At 49.1% G+C, this 16,672-nt stretch overlaps 3 protein-coding genes across 3 annotated transcripts; 2 read left to right on the top strand and 1 right to left on the bottom strand.

Annotated features, from left to right (window-relative positions):
• Positions 1-5,369: 5,369 nt before the first annotated feature.
• Positions 5,370-5,957, top strand: ATNIH1004_011561 (uncharacterized protein; the record flags this gene model as incomplete). Its single annotated transcript, XM_033576123.1, has 1 exon — positions 5,370-5,957. The coding sequence occupies one exon, from the start codon at positions 5,370-5,372 to the stop codon at positions 5,955-5,957; it is 588 nt and encodes a 195-aa protein (XP_033421978.1).
• A 1,061-nt stretch (positions 5,958-7,018) lies between these two features.
• Positions 7,019-14,110, bottom strand: ATNIH1004_011560 (uncharacterized protein; the record flags this gene model as incomplete). The annotated part of the gene is made up of 15 exons (XM_033576122.1): positions 7,019-7,202; positions 7,471-7,603; positions 8,041-8,938; positions 9,014-9,379; positions 9,412-9,487; positions 9,548-9,888; positions 9,953-10,306; positions 10,379-10,551; positions 10,605-11,199; positions 11,248-11,276; positions 11,343-11,439; positions 11,493-12,329; positions 12,432-13,639; positions 13,698-13,824; positions 13,901-14,110. 15 exons carry the CDS (start codon positions 14,108-14,110, stop codon positions 7,019-7,021), a joined length of 5,628 nt encoding a protein of 1,875 aa, XP_033421977.1.
• Positions 14,111-14,592: 482 nt separating this feature from the next.
• Positions 14,593-16,351, top strand: ATNIH1004_011559 (uncharacterized protein; the record flags this gene model as incomplete). Its single annotated transcript, XM_033576121.1, has 3 exons — positions 14,593-14,772; positions 14,825-15,733; positions 15,773-16,351. The coding sequence occupies 3 exons, from the start codon at positions 14,593-14,595 to the stop codon at positions 16,349-16,351; spliced, it is 1,668 nt and encodes a 555-aa protein (XP_033421976.1).
• Positions 16,352-16,672: the final 321 nt, after the last annotated feature.

The following is a 16,672-nucleotide window of genomic DNA, read 5'->3' as shown; positions in this document are numbered from 1 at the left end:
ATTGCAGAACTAATCGCTGGCCTTCAGGAGTTCAGGCCCGCGGGTGCGAATATAAACACTTCGCACCTGACTAAGCATCTTAGCTAAGGATCTAGCTATCGCGCTTCCGAGCGCTCCTAACAAATATGCTGAATTCTGTTTTCTCTTTAACCACACTAAAAATTGCTAATTTTTTACCTTATACTATTTATCTAAGGCTCCTATTCTATATATTTGTTAATTCAAAGTTATTTATTATATAAAATATGATGATTTTCAGCTCAATTTATGATTACTAAGGATATGATTCTGCGGATGCGGTGCGGTTAGTACAATCCACACCGAATCTAACCATAGTTGGATTAGTATGCTTTGTAAGCTCGCTAAGCTTACCTATGTAGTAAAGCTGCGGATTTTCCACTATAAACCGCACCGAATCCGCACCAAACCGCAGCGGTTGCGGATTCTGTATAAGGAACCGCAATCCGCAGCGGGCGGTGCTGACCCTCCTCCGGCCGCCCGAATCCGCACCGAATGCAACTCTACTAATATATATGCTGGACCTGCATAACTTTGTTTTGGCCAATGATATAAAACTATACCACAGACTTTTTATCTGGTTAGTCACCATACGATCGGGTCTATAATGTTCCGACACGAGGTTCTTGGCGCTGATAAAGCCCGAAAATCACAAACTAGAGTGGGATGCAAAAAGTATTTAGAAGACCCTAAAACGGTTAGACTAATCCACTTAGACCGCCTACTGTATATATCCTATTTTGTCAATTAGTGTAACTACATACATTATGTATTAGTAATACATAATCCTATTGAATACAGAAGGCGGTCGAATAAAATCACGCTAACTATCTTGGGGCGTTCTAAATACTTTTTGCATCCCACTGCAAAGGAAGGAGGTTGAATAAAAGTAGACGTCGTTTCGTAGTAAGTATCATTGTGATACCACGGACATGCCAAACTATATAAAGGGGAAAACAACATTGCGAAGTGCGAGTATTAAGGCATATACTAGCTAACAAACCAAATAACAACTAGGCCGTATCGTACGACCAGCGCAAAGACAGGACAGCCAATGTTGGATTCGACGACTTCGAGACAGAGACTGCGCCCCTACCAAATGCCGGGCTAGCGCAAGGATCACCCCTGTCACCGATCCTCATCGCATTCTTCAACTCCGATCTCGTTGATCAACCGGTCGACTTCCACGGAGGCGCGTCTGCTTTCATCGATGACTACTTCCGTTGGAGGGCAGGCCGGTCGACGGAGGAAAACCTACGAAAAATTCAGGAAGAGGATATCCCCTGCATTGAAGCAGCAGAGAAAACGGAACTCATCTATATCACGAGAAAGAGTAGCGAGAAGGGAAAGGGCCAGATTATCATGCAAGGCAGAACGATCAAGCCCTCGGATACGGCTAAGTTGCTCGGGGTAGTGTTCGACTGCGAACTCAGATGGAAAGAACACGTCCAAAGTGCCGTAAAGAGAGCGACCCAAGTAAACCTGGCGATGTGCGGCCTACGGCACCTCCGGCCAGCGCAAATGAGACAGGTATACCGTGCCTGCATCACCCCCATTATGGACTACGCATCAACGGTCTGGCACAGCCCACTGAAAGGCAAAACACATCTCCGGGCTCTCGCCACAGTCCAGAGAGCTGCACTCATCCGCATCCTGTCCGCATTCAGAACGGTAGCAACCGCGACGTTAGAAGTCGAATCCTTTGTGCTTCCAACACACCTACGCCTCAAGCAGAGAGCCCAACACGTCATCGCCAGACTACATACTCTCCCCAGCTGTCACCCGATCCGGGAAGTCCTCCAAAGAGCCCAAAGACGGAGTCAGAATGCGGGATCACAGGCATCGTTCGCGCTGGCACAAACCATGAAAGTCATGGCCCCGGGTCGCCTCAACCACCTTGAGACGATCGACCCGAAGCCCTTACCACCCTGGGAACCCGATGCCTTCGTTGAGATCTACATCAATCTAGACGGAGAGACAGCTGAACAGGAGGCTCGAAACCTGCGTGCCACGCCGGGGATAGTAGTCTACTCCGACGCATCGGGACACGACGGCCAGCTGGGAGCGGCAGCGATAGCCTTGGACGATAACTTGACAGTGAAGACAGATTTGCGTCGGTTCGACGGAATAATGGTCGGTCTATGCCGCGGAGCTTATCGGAATATTCTATGCGATCAGCCTGGTCCTCAAGCTGGCGCACAAAAGCCAACATAGCCAGCAACCAGCCACAGTCCTCTCCGACAGCATGTCAGGACTACAGGCCATCAAGAATCCATCCAACAAATCTGGGCAACGCATCATCCACGCGATTCTCCGAGCGGCATGGGAACTGGCCGCCCGGGGAATCCCCCTCCGGCTCCAGTGGATCCCCGGCCATTGCGACGACCCGGGCAACGATACAGCCGACCATCTTGCCAAAGAGGCGGTGGGCCTAAGGGAAACACATCCCTTCCGCCATCTACTGTCTCGCGAGAGATGCAGAATCCGCAACCAAATCCACCAAGAATGGGAACGGGAATGGAACACGTCGAAAACAGGTGGGCACCGGCGTCAGACCGATCCAGGCCCTCCGTCTATCCATAACCTACGACTGTTCGGCAACTTATCGCGCGGCGAGGCATATTTGTTAATGCAGATGCGTTCTGGTCATTCGTGGCTGGCTACCTATGGCCAAAAATATGGCTTTCGAGAAGATGACAAATGCGAATGCGGCGCTAAAGAGACGGTGGTGCATGTACTGATCGACTGCCCGAAACTGCGGGCTCTAAGACAGAATCTACGCAAGGACATAGGAGAAGCGATGAACGATGTCACGGTTATGTTAGGGGGAAAGGGCCGTCTGGGGAAAGCAGACGGCTCGGGGGAATCTACACAAAAAAGCACTCTTCGAGCTGTGCTGGCTTTTGCAGAAGCATCCAGTAGGTTTCGCAGCCGCGGGACAAGGGGACCGCCAGGAAGGGAACCCCGGCACGGAGGCCACGATAGACCTTGACGAGGCTCAAAGTTCGTTCTTATGGAGTGGCACATGTACGGCTTGAGGAAAGACAGATAGGGATAGTTGTTGCCTGCATATCGCCGACAAGGCGAGGTGTCAGCGTATGAATATAACCAACCAACCAACGACTCCTATAGTAAACACCCATGCCCTTGATGTTTGCTGTCTTGTCCGCACACTGGTTAATAGTATACAAGATGGCTGTGATAGCTCCGTCTCAAAGCTTTCAGTTCAATCGCAGCTGTAATATCCACAACCCTTTTAAAGTCATGGTTACTGCTCTCAAGAATACCGTGGAGTTTCTAAGTCCGTCGGAGAATCACTAATCACTTAGTTCATCTAACTAAACCTCCGTCGGAACCTAGTCCTGAAGCGGTCACGCTTTGGCGATAATCCTTCCGAGTGCACTACCAATCTGTAAGAATCCACACCTCTTGGGGAGCTGTGTTCCCCTCCAGTATGTGGATCAATCCACTCCATATTCTGCATCCGCTGAGTGATGTGCCCGAATTTTGCAGAGCGGAGTAGGATAGGATAGATATCAGTTATTAAATGGGCATAACACCTGTAAAGACGTCTCTGGACGATGACTGCAAACTATCTTTCGCGGCGGACAATTGGTGCGAATAAATGATCGGATTATTGTGAAGTAGGTCGCTTCCGGGAGGTTGTACCTCAATAATGGCACTGATCTTTCCGGCTTCGCACTCTGTTTTGACAGCGTAGGTGCCATATTACCACAACGGAGACCGATGTGGACACCTCTTTGTACAGGAGAGAAAAAAAGGTCTCTAAGACGAAAAGTCTTCGGTATATAGGTTAGGGAACTCAATTCACAAACCCAACACACTTAACCTGTCGCTGTAGCTTTATATGATATACTCCCACTGGCGATGTTAATGTTTGGCGACGCTGGGAGCAGAACAGCAGGGTTGACGAACAGCAAACTTTCGGGCTTTCTTTTTCCTTTACGGCTACGTCGGTGCGTTGGACAGGTATGAAATAGACTCCCGCGTTCAAGAATAGGTGCAGCGTCTTGCAAGCTACTCCGTAATTGTTGCCTCTGATTTGGCTCTATACTAAAAGAGAACTCGTTTTCTTTTGAATAATATTTACAAGCTTTATTCCTTTTTCAGCCCTAACTAATTTATTGTAGAGAAACCTGCCTAAGTAAGCCTATATAATATGTAGCCAGAGCAGTTTCATGGAAGTTTCTGCATGAACACACGCTAAAGTGTTAGCGCAGGGTCTAGCCTTCCAAAGGATCTGTGGCTGGCCTACTAATCCCTGCACTAGATCTGTTTCCAAGTTCCCAAAGATGTCTGGAAGGGAGCAGTGTAGGAGACAGGCTTGGCAATGATTAATCCGAACATTATCGATTTGATTACAGTGATTTGGGTAAGATTTGTATTTTAGCCTTACCTTATGCTTAAATACAGTAAAAGTTTTATATACTGTAAATAACTATAAGAGTCACATATTTTATAAGTATTATAAAAAAATACAAAGAATTGGCTGAGTAATAAGGGATCAAACCTTGGGATAATTATCCTGGATAATACAGGATAATACAGGAATCAGCCCCACTTGTATTATCCGGGATAATTATCCCCAAGATTTGCTCCCTTATTACTCAGCTAATTCTTTGTAATTTTTTATATTACTTATAAAATATGTGATTCTTATAGTTATTTATAATATATAAAACTTTTATTGTATTTAAGCATAGGGTAAGGTTAAAATACAAATCTTACCCAAATCACTGTAATCAAATCGATAATGTTCGGATTAATCATTGCCAAGCCTGGTAGGAGAGAATTTTTTCTCCGTCAACCCCCAAAGCCCTAGGGTTGATAGAACTACTTTGCCCTCACTATAACGTGCTTGTATTCTTCATGACGCACAATTTTGCGAGTTGATGTTATTTATTACTGGTCCTCTCGCCATGGCATTTGGTTAAGCGAAATATCGGAGTAAGGTGGCGTCGTCTGTCCTTCGGACTGAACACATGCAGGGTTGACTGCACCAGTAGGACCCAGTTACCGCTGGCTATGGTAGCAGAGCCCCGTTATTTTCGTTATTTGAATGGCAACTGTGTTGTTAGTCTGCCGTAATAGTATTAGGGCTGCACAGCCCAGGTGTACTAGTAACGGTAGGACCAGGAATGTTCCACCGCAAAACCGCAGGGTCAGGAGATCGGGTGTGCTAGCCCTGATGCACCCTGTGCAGTCCTCGTAAGGCGGAAAATTCTTTCTCAGTGGGCCAAATCTAGTCGAGAAGACGTCCCCGTACTCTCTGCATCCCCCTCCCATCTCCCATCCTCGGAACAGCAAACAACAAAAGTCCGCCCAACACTATGCAGTTCACAATCAAGACCTTCCTCCTGGCCTGCAGCCTCATCACCGCTGCTGCCGCTGCAGAGACCACCGAGATCCAAATGTTCTACCCCGACGGAGAGGTCACCATCGCGCCTCATTCCCTAGCGGCCAGCATTATCAACGTCCATGCCGGTGCCACAACATACCAAGTTAAGTGCGTGGACGACTCGGACGCTTGCGAACTCGCTGTTCCTGCCACTGTCACACAAGGCCCGTCTGAATTTACAATGAACGCCGTTGTTGTAACAGGAGCCGGTGGAATCAAAGGAACGGGAACCGTGCAGGAGGCTTGCAAAATCACTTCTTCGACCCAGGGCGCTTCCTGCTCTGTCAGTGTGGGCATTGAGGTTAGCACATTGGGCGTCTCGACCTCGACCTCTTGGACGACCGCAACTTCCATCGACAGCGACGATATTACCTACCGTGCGGTGACTGTCACCGCTGATGTCAACAAGCTCAACTCTCCTCAGGCCACCGAGGCTGCCGAGGCTGCCGGCGTTGCCGCGGGCGTGCAATATGGAGGAGCTGCCGCCGCCGCCGTTATCGCCGCTATTGGTCTGCTCTAGAATCAGGATAGCAGAATGGACATCTTGTAAATGTATTGAAAGAGAGAGTTTCTGTTTGGCACTTTGATTGCTAACCGGTGGAGAGAATAATAGCATGTCTTTATACAACGTACACTAATTACTGTGCCGCATCTAGAATCCATCTTCAAGGAAGAGATATATCAACGACAATCATAACGTAGTCACTCATCGAAAGCGGTAATATTGACCTATAGATACAAAAAGACCACAGTTATCATCTCTCATTCGTAGAGGTGAAAGTCTCGACTCAGCCATTCCGCAGATATGCTACATAGCAAGGCAAATGATAAACTATATTGGTGGCAGATAAACACTCATCTCCAACCCGTTGCTATACGGCAGAGTGAGGTTTGTAAACCACTGTCAGGCGCCCTCCTTACCACCTCTAGTGCCATGCACGCTATAACCCCGTTGTGATACAAAGGCCTATCCTTATTCGGGAACATTATTATTCCTCCGTCAACGACGACTCGTATCCTAAACGTATATCTGAGACATACCTGTGCTCCCGCGCTGGTGCTGTATCAGATGAAGATTTGGACGACCATCCGGATCGTATTCTTCGCCTGATGCAAGCGATCCGACCGCATGCGGTTTGCTTGGTCGATGCATGGGCTATCTCTGATTATCTTTTGGATAGGTTGGTTCTGACTAGGGATGGACTCTGTTGGGTGAAGATTCTAACGTGGATACTACTGCTCTCGGTAGATCAGACGGCCATGTCTACGAAGGTTTGTTCCGCCGAACCCATCGTTTGAATCCTTTAAATAAAATCACATTCAACCCGGACTACTAGACCGATGAAATCACCACTGTATCTAACGATGGAGGAGACATCCTGGCTAAGCTGTAGCGTCCTTCCATGGGTAAACAAGCCCAGTCGTGAAAACAGCTGATCAATTCATAGTAGATACATATGTCGATAGTGGAAAGCGTCCAGCTATATGATGAAACGATACGTAAACGGACCCTGTAAGCCTAAAACTATAAAGATGGTTTCATGTTCCATTGTCGCCGTCCAGGTCATTGCATTTCCAACCTCATATCACCCAAACATTAATCGACCGAAGTTCGGTGTAAGACTGTCCGGACTCCTCGCTTTGGATCCCATAGATCTGCTCTTTGAGCTCGTATTGCATCCAGTTCAGATCCTTGACGTGGCATCGTAGTGGGCCCAAGTTCCAGCTCAGCAGCTCCAGCATCCCTGTGGGCGTTTTGCACAGACTCAACAAAAGTGGGATGTTAACTCCGGCCCCCGTGCAGAGATATTGTAATCGACAGCGACAGCAGACGAGCCAACACGGCTATTCGGTCCTGGAAGCCCAGAAGATGTTCCAGGGTCGAGTGACTGTGGATGTATTGCGGTGTGCCCTGGATAGATACGCATAGTTTCATCGAGTGAGCGTAACGGATAGTCGACGGAACTGGCGTATATGGGGGAATGACCCGCCCGTAGAAGAAGATATATTTGGTATCAAGGACCACTTCTTACTGGGTGGACCCGTACCATTCTCGCAGGACTTCATGGTAGATCAGGCGACTGGTGCGCAGGATTGCTGGGCAGCAACGGCCACCGTCACGGCGAGCGGGAATCGCTTTCAAAGTGGCGCATTCATGGCAAACAACTACCCGTGTTGTTAATTCCACGGCGCTAAAAATAATAAATGTAATGAAAGAAGCGGTAAAAATACTCAATTCTAAAAATCAAAAGAACCTGAGGTGAAATTTTGTCTGTGAAAACCATTCAACAGGCACAGGACGGGAGGCATAGTTGATATTCCATGGAGGACAGACGGCTCGAGGCCACTCGTATGAGAATATGAAGGTCAAAATGAAACCTGACACTGAGGACAGAACTGGGGCCAATCCAATCTTTTGGTGTTGAATACCATCATAGTGGATAAATTTAACTGCAGAGAGAGTAGAAGCATATATCACCTAAGATTGTAAATTATTCCAATTTGGTGGCGATGCTATAGAAAAACGGCTTGCAATTCAAACACATTGTCTATATCTAGCATATCTTGTCATCTCGTAAGAGGAGAGTAGACGATCTACATACGAGATTCATACTTCTCCACCAACTTCTTTTGGGCAACCACACCCAAATCCCTCACGCTGTCTGCCCGCACAATCTCCAACACGGTAACCTCCACACCAATTTTCCGGCGAATCCAGTTGCGTAACTCGACGCTGATGAGCGAGTCAATTCCAACACTGGCAAGCGGCACATCAAAATCAATCTTTTCGGCCTCTGCCCGCATCAAAAACCCAAACAACGTTCGGCCAATTTCACCGGCCAGCAGCTCCACCGACTCGGGAGCTTTCAACATAGTCATGTTGGAGCCAATCTCGCTAAGGAAGTGGGTCAGAACTTGATCGGACCCGGTGGAAGACGATACTGGTCCGGATTGCCCTTCGACGTTCCTATAGACCAGCATACGTGGGTCCTTTCGCCAAATGGTTCGATTGTTCGACGCATCTATGGGCAACGTGGACCGCATGCCGATGCCGATTTGCGACCGGGTCACATAGCGGCTCAGAGTTTGATCGGCAACTGATTCTGTGGGCGAAGATCTATGGAGCATGAGCTCAATTGACTCAAGCAGCTCAGGCTCTCGCATGAGATACTGCGCTGTGGAGCGCAGGGAGCCTAGGATCTCTGAATTCTGGCTGACGTATCCAATGTCCTGGATAACGCCAATGTTGACTGTGGAGGCAGGGAGCCCGAGGGAATGCCGATAGGCGACAAAGGCGTCCAGGAATGTGTTGCCAGCATTGTAATTAGCCTGTCCCCATTGGCCACTCATTGCGCCGGCCGAGCTGAAGAGGAAGAAAAAGTCCAGGGACTCTTCCGGCTGCTCGCTGAGGAGCGCGCGGTGAAGATTCCATGTTCCTTGTACCTTAGGCTGGACTGCGGCCTGCCACTCATCCCATTTCATATCCAAGAAAGACTTGTCCTGCAAGGGTATTTGTTAGCATGTTATCGGAGGGAGGAGGCCAGGGATGTATATTTTTGGACGCGTATGACTTACCCGAAGCACCATGGAGGCCTGCAGAACACCAACAGGCTTTCCAGATGCCCGAATAGCCCGAAGGACATCCTCATGCTTAGAAACATCACCAGATATTCTAGTAGTGGTGCATCCAAGGACTGCTAGCTCTTGAACAAATGGATCATCATCAGGGATATTAACAGCCGATCGTGCCATGAACACAAGATGGCGGGCCCCATGCTCTACAAGCCAAGTTGCAATCGACCGACCCAAGCCACCCAGTCCACCAACAAATAGGTAGGCCCGATCTTGACGCAGAACCAATTCTTGCCGTGATGGTTCGGCTGGCAGCTCTGTACTATTCTCTGGCATGGCAATGACAATCTTGCCCGTGTGTTGTCCGCGCTGCATGTAGCGATTGCGTCAACAATGGAAACAGCATCAAATGTGGTTGTTGGCTTGATGGGTTGAATAAAGCCAGCTCGGTAATAGTCCATCGCACGAGTCATGATGCTACACAGAATGGATTAGTCTTTCACAGCTTTCAACGGAGCAGCACCCGCTGTAACATACCTTTCGATTTTCTCCGGTCGCTTGTTAGAGAACAGAAGAAGATCAAACCCGACAAAGCTCCTGTTAGGCTCGAATAGTTGCATGCCAAGCAAGCCCTGGCCGACAAAGTCACGCCGGCCAATCTCGACGAAAGTGCCGAACTCTGCAGTGCATTTCCAGGAAGCATGCAAAAGCTCTCCCGAAAGGGAGTTGAGCACTACATCAACTCCCACGCCATTTGTCTCCTCCATGACGCGCGGAAGAAACTCGCTGGTGCGAGAGTTGAAGATACGATGACGCGGAATATTGAAAGTGCTCATGAGAAATTGGACCTTCTCCTCACTTCCAACTGTAGCATAAATCTAGGACATATCCAGTCAGCGAAAACGATCTGATGCTCATTTAACAGGTTCGACGAAGCCTCACTTCTGCGCCAACCATATGCGCGATGTACAAGACTGCAATACCGACACCTCCACTTGCGGAATGAACCAGAACAGACCGTCCTTTCCGCAATCCACCAACGTCTAGGAGGCAGTGAATCGCGGTACAATAGACCGCTGACATTGTAGCACCTTCTTCGTAGGTAAGGGAATTTGGCATTTTAACACAGAGGTGCTGATCAAGCTGCTGGGTGGTGGTGAGAGATCCACTTGAGCTCATAATAATTAGATCTCCCACTGAAAGCTTGTGCACGGCGGATCCCACCTGGAGGATGAGGCCACTTCCTTCATATCCTAGTCCCCGACCGATTGAGGATTTCTCGTGATAACTCCGGTGCTGATGAGAACATCCTAATTATAAATCATAGTCAGTGTATCTAACCCCCCGCAGCGTCCTATCTGCACATACTTTGAAGTTCATCCCAACATATTTGACTAGAACCAGAACATCGTTTTCACCTAGCCCACGGGAAACTGATATTTCCTTCCAGCACAGCGTATCAACAAGACCGGGCCTGGTCTGCTCCAGCTTCTTGACGGTGGAGTTGTCAGCAAACCCCTTGTTCTTCAGCTCCTCCGCAACTTGAATGTAGTGGTATCTGCTGATCAGGGGCTTTTGTCCGACAACGGCCCACTCTGTAGTTGTATTGATATTCTGCTTAGAAGTGCGGCGCGCTGGAACCCTCCCAGAACCTGCGGTACTAGAGCAACAGTTTCCTGCTCGGAGTTCTCCAACTCCAATGTCGCAAAGTCCAGGTTCATCTCGGTGCGAATGACACGTGCAACTCCGTTAACCATTGCATACCTGGGGTCCCGGCAGCCTACCTGTCTAGCTCCTGTAACCCACAAGATTCCGCTGTCCGTCTGCTGCAAGTGTGAAAGCAGTCCCTTGATGTTTTCAAATAAAGATTGATGCAAATTATGGAAGAAGGGCCCGCCAAGGTCCAAAACAGACACAATATCCTGCTGTGCAGGGGGTGGTGTGTTTGTACTCTCAATTGCATAGAGATCAACACCAAAGCCAGCTGAGGAGAGAAGTTGGCTGATGGAGGCTGCGGCAGAAGGGCTTTCAGCTGAATGTAGTAGTGTGATGCGGTTTGGTCGTTTCGTGTCCGCCACTGGCCTGGCGATAATATTGTTGTTCAGGTATCCATCGTAGCTCACTAAATCAATGCCCGAGAAGCCAGTCTGGCTCAGCAGGGCTTCCCACCTTTCGACAGTGATATACGGCTCCGGGTATCAGTCATCTTTCTCCCCCAACCACCATCCCGGAAGAACACCCATGACATAGTTAATCCATTTTGTGGCTAATGGGACAAATTAGAAATCCTTTTCATCGAAAAATCAGTGACCGGAAGAAGGAGATATCTTACCTGGCGATAATTCTTGAAGGAAGAGGCGACCCAGAGGATGGAGCAACTTGCGCACATTCGCAAGAGTGTCATGAAGAGTTGGCGTCGCATGCAGCACCTGGAAGTTTCTGTTCGCAGCACATCTTAGAAATCTTGGTTCGCTGAGCTTACATTGCAGGCAATAATCAGATCAAAGGACTCTGCTTCGAAGCCCTGGGCGAGTGGATCCTCCGAAATATCCAACGTCGCAAATTCCATTCCGGGGTAATTCTCAAATCGCTTCTTTGCTGCTGAGAAGAATCCAGCACTGATATCGGTGTATGTGTATGAATGGTACATTCGCTCTCCATAAAGCGACTGCAAAGCAGGAAGAACCGTCGCAGTAGTGCCTCCTGTGCCTGCACCAATCTCCAATACCCTGAGGTTTGGCTTCCGATGTGCGAGAAGCTCGAGGAACACCCTATATTCCGAGTTTTGCATGAAGTCATACAACGAATGTATAACCTCATCTTCCAGAAGGAGTCCAAGATCTTCGGTTTCACCAGTGAAGATGCCCTGGCATTCTTTCCAGATTCGATAGATGGCTGTCGCGGTCGCGTCGGCATCCGTACGCAGGAGAGAAAGATATAGATCCTCGATGATATCAACCCGCTCCACGTCCGAGGCCTGCGCGATCTTATCCCCGGGCTGAAGTCCAGGGTATTTGCCGAGCTTGATTAGGTCTGCAGTCGATTCAATCCATTTCTGGTAATGACTCAAATGCGACCGGGTTGGCTCGACTCCTTGAAGGCGGGTGACAGTATTCATCATGCAGGCCGAGGCAAACCTATCCAGCATGTGGTATATCTCGTTTCGGTCCTTCGCTGGGTGAATAAGTCTGGCAGCATCATTTATCAGATTGATATCTTCACGCCATTCCAGTTCGACTGCGGCATGTGGATCCTGGCCAGAGGCATCAGCCGCATCACCAATTGCAGACATCTGCAATCCCTTGATGTCAATTGCAACCTGACCATTCGAGACTGCTGTGATGTTTCCTGAGAGAGCAGCCGTGGGTTGCTCATCGGCGCGAGCTTCAATAACCATTTCGGGCTACAGCGGAGGGCATACATAGATCTCTTCCATGTAAGTGGGGATCCCGAGATGTTGGAACCGTCTTGTCAGCCCATTGAAGGTGGCAGGAACAATGGCTTGAAGTAAACAGTCGAGAGACACAGGGTGTACCGCATATTGAGATTCTCCTTCACGGATATCATTCACCACGGTAGCGATGGTTTTGCGTTCAATGGGGTGAGCAGTCATGTCAGTCAGACCCATGAATCGCGATCCATATTCAAGTCCCATTTTCTTCATCTTGCGATACCAACCGCGTCGGGACAATTGGCGCGTTAGTGGTTCTAATGGTGGAGCTCGGTGCTCTCGATCCGATCCTGCAGGGACTTGGCCAAAGATGTGCTTAACCCAGGTTCCCTTGCTATAAGAATGTACAGTGAAGTTGTACCACTTTGAGTCGACCACATTGGTGACTGGGATCCTTTGCAACTGAGTGATCACTTCCACGTCCTGGCCCTGGTGCATGACCAGGGCAGCCTTGATATGAACATGGCGGGCTGTAAACCCAGTCTCTCCGGTAAGTTGACGAATGGCCTCTCCAGCCATACATATGTAGCCAACGCCTGGGAAGACAATGTCACCGACTACTTCGTGTTCCTTTATCCACGACACCACATCGAGACGGAGGATATTGCGCCAGCTAGGATTCTCATCAGTGCTTTCAAGGACCCGTGATCCGAGGATGTCATGATGAGGGAAGTCCCTCAACCGCCATTCTTTGGCCAGGCGACTTTCGGACCATAGGGGCTCCTCGTAGTGCCATGGGTAGAGAGGCAAGTCTGGCAGGAAACTTCCTCGGCCCGAAATTGCAGCCAGATTCACTGGAATATTCTGCAGCCACACCTCACCAACTGCCTTCAGCAGATCCTTATGGGAGTCACTACCCCGAGTCAGTGTGATGAAATATTCGTCAGTTGACTTATGGTGTTGGAGGGTCTGCCGAATAGGCCCAGCCAGGGCAGAATGAGGTCCAATTTCTAAGAAAGCCTTAGGGCCAGCCAGAGACTGCACCAGCTCCCCGATGGCTGTCGAAAAGCGTACTGGAGAGACGAGGTTTTTGGCCCAGTACATGGGGCTGAGCTCTTGGCTTTGGTCCACTTGCTTGCCAGTAACACTGGGAAAGAATTTGACTGAGGGATCGATGGCGTGAACTCCCTGCTTGGTGAGAAGCTCCACATATTCAGGTGCGACGGTCTCCATATGATCTGCAAATATCACTGTCAGCATATCTCGGTCTAGTCACGTTAGAATCGCATGACATACGCGAGTGGTAGGCTCGGTCCACCTGAAGTGCCCGAACAAAGGCGTCTGGATAGGCCTTCTTGATAGCTTTCAGGGTTTCCAAACACCCATTCTTGAATGTCCACCGCGGTCCCATCAGTCGGGAGAGCTTGAAAGAGACGCTGAACATGCTTTTCGAAGAGACCCAAGTCGGTGACCTGTTTACGCGTGAAGTTCGGTCGTACCAGGGCTCGGCCGTGCTCCCATGTCCGGCCGTCAGCGTTAAAGACACCAATGCCCAGCAGCTCAGCGGAGTTATCACGACGCCGTTGGCCAATCTCGAAATCGTTGAATTTTGACACCAACACGGCTTGCACGTTCTTCGGTTCGTTGGTGAAGGTCACATAGTCTCCCATCAGATTGACGCCAAAGGTGGATCCGAATCTTGGAACCATTGCTGGAATTGTTCAAGGTATCTGCTGTTATGGGCTGCCTTGCGGAGACGGAAAAAGTGATCTAAACCCAAGATGGGGTCTTTCGAGGGCGCTGAACGAAGCCGTTGGCACCCATGGCTCCTGTGGAATTGTCGATACCGTAGATGCCAGGATATGGATGAGGCCGAGCGCCACGACACACAGAAACGCCATACTCAAACTGTAATAAGACATGGTGCAATTTGTTGGTCGATAGAAGCTATGATTGTCTTTTCGAATTATTTACTGCATATGCTGGACGCTGAACAGACAAAAGAGAAGCTGATTCGGTGTTCGGACATCGGAATTCCGAATGATATCTCAGGCAAACAATCATGAATTTGTTGTCTCAGTTCATCTTTGCCTTTTTTATCACCTCATTTGGCTTGCTATTCTTTTTTAAGCATTTTCGCCTCTATTTATGGCAGCTGTTTGACCTTTGTCAAGCTTAATCTCGAGTCCCGATGGAGTCCACTCTCTCACCGGTTGAAACCCTACCTGAAGGAGGGCAAAATGTCGTCGACACACAACCAGAGCCTCAAAAGACAAGTCCCGGTATAAGATTCTGGCTCGCATTCTGGGCAATCGCCTTCACAAACCTCGCAGCCTCCTTCGATGCAACCACACTATCTGTAGCCCTGCCAGTAATCGATTACCTACCTCCCACCAGATATCTGCTCCTCGGTCTAAACTAAGGAAATATCTCTACATTGGATAATCGCCGCCGATTTGGGCGGGTCAACGACCGAAGCCTTCTGGGCCGGAACCTCCTATCTGCTCGCCTCTACCATCTTGATGTTAATCTGGGTAACGCTCAGCGATGCATTCGGTCGCCGTCCAATCATGTTCATCGCGCTGCTCGTATTCGCCGTGGGAGCCATAGTCTGTGCCGTTTCACATGAATGGCCGACTATGCTTGCTGGTCGGACAATCCAAGGTCTCGGTGGTGGAGGTCTCATTGCCTTGACGACTGTCTTGGTCACGGATTTGGCCCCATTACGGGACCGAGGTCGCTTCTACGCGCTGGTCAGTGTAGTCTGGGCGTTAGGTAGTGCCACGGGACCAATAACTGGAGGTACTCTGGCTCAATCAGGGTCGTGGCGCTATATTTTTTGGATCAATCTACCAATTATTGCCGTTGGCGCTATCGGAATTGGCCTTTTCTTACGGCTGGCTCATCACCGCCGCACACTCTCTGAAAAACTACGCCTGTTTGACTATCCGGGGTCATTCTTGTTTATTGCTTCTATAACTGCCTTTTTGATACCTATCACTTGGGGTGGTGTTCAATATGCCTGGTCCAGCTGGCATACCCTTGTGCCATTGGTCTTCGGTGCTGTAGGACTAATCGGCTCCGTGCTCTATGAGGCTTTGATTGCACGGTCAGCAGTCGTCACCAAGAGGCCCCTTCTCATTCCGCCTGAGGTCCTGCCTAATTGGACAGTGGGCATCCTCTATGCGGGCAGTACATTTCACGGCCTCGTCCTCTACAGCTTGGTCTACTATATGCCTGAATACTTCCAGTCAGTTAAGGGATACATCCCTGTAATTGCTGGTGTAGCTGCACTCCCGCAGACGGTGACTGTCGTGCCCTGTGCTATTCTGGTAGGAGTGGTAGTTGGCTTAACAGGTCGGTACCGCTAGGCAGTCTGGGTAGGCTGGCTCCTAACCTGCTTCGGGGTTGGCCTGCTCATTCTGCTGAAGTCCAACACCTCTGTGGGGGAGTGGATTTTCCTGGAGGCTGTCTCGGGTCTGGGAATTGGATTGCTCTTTCCATCTATTGCCCTCGCGGTTCAATCCTCTGTGCCGCAGCGGGAAGTTAGCATGGCCGCCACGCTAGTCTTATTCTTCAGGTCAATGGGGCAGGCGATTGGCGTGGCGATCGGAGGTGCTATCCTCGACAACCAGCTCCAAAATCACCTCTCTGCTGCGGCTCTGAGGGGGGCCGCCGATCAATCACAGGGACAATCGTTGAATGCAGTTACACTGGTAGAAATGTTGAAGCAACTACCGGCCAACTCTTCTGAGGCATTCAATGTCCGGCGGGCTCTGGTGGAATCATTTCAGGTTATTTGGGTGGTAATGTGTGGCTTTGCGGGGCTTAATTTAATTCTGAACATCTTCATCAAGGAATTTGACATGAATCAGAGTCATGAAACAGAGCAGGGTTTCATGCACCAGGCACATGAAAACAACCACAGTGTCGAAACGGATCACAATTGATCAACTCTTCTCCATAGCTCGCAATATGCATGCCTAAAGAACATTTGATTTCCTTTTCAACGGATAGAATAAGCAAGCAGTAGTTACGTATGGTAAAGACCTTGAATGAAGTATCTCCCTATTATAGAATCAAGGCTTCCGTCTTGAAGCTATGCTAGCGTGAGGCCTGGGTACACTTCTTTCCAGTAGAAGCTATTCATTAAACAAATATATATCAGTGCTCTTGTTTCTACAGTTGGGTCTAATATCAAGATTTTGAGCAGTTTTCAGAAAACACAATGAAAGAACCTTCATGATAATGGCGCCATCTCCTATATGATT

Source organism: Aspergillus tanneri, assembly GCF_003426965.1.
Source record: "Aspergillus tanneri strain NIH1004 chromosome Unknown AapTan_8_pilon_pilon_pilon, whole genome shotgun sequence".
NCBI classification, from domain to species: domain Eukaryota; kingdom Fungi; phylum Ascomycota; class Eurotiomycetes; order Eurotiales; family Aspergillaceae; genus Aspergillus; species Aspergillus tanneri.
Note: the sequence above shows the minus strand (reverse complement) of the source record. Positions and strands in the feature narration are given on the sequence as shown.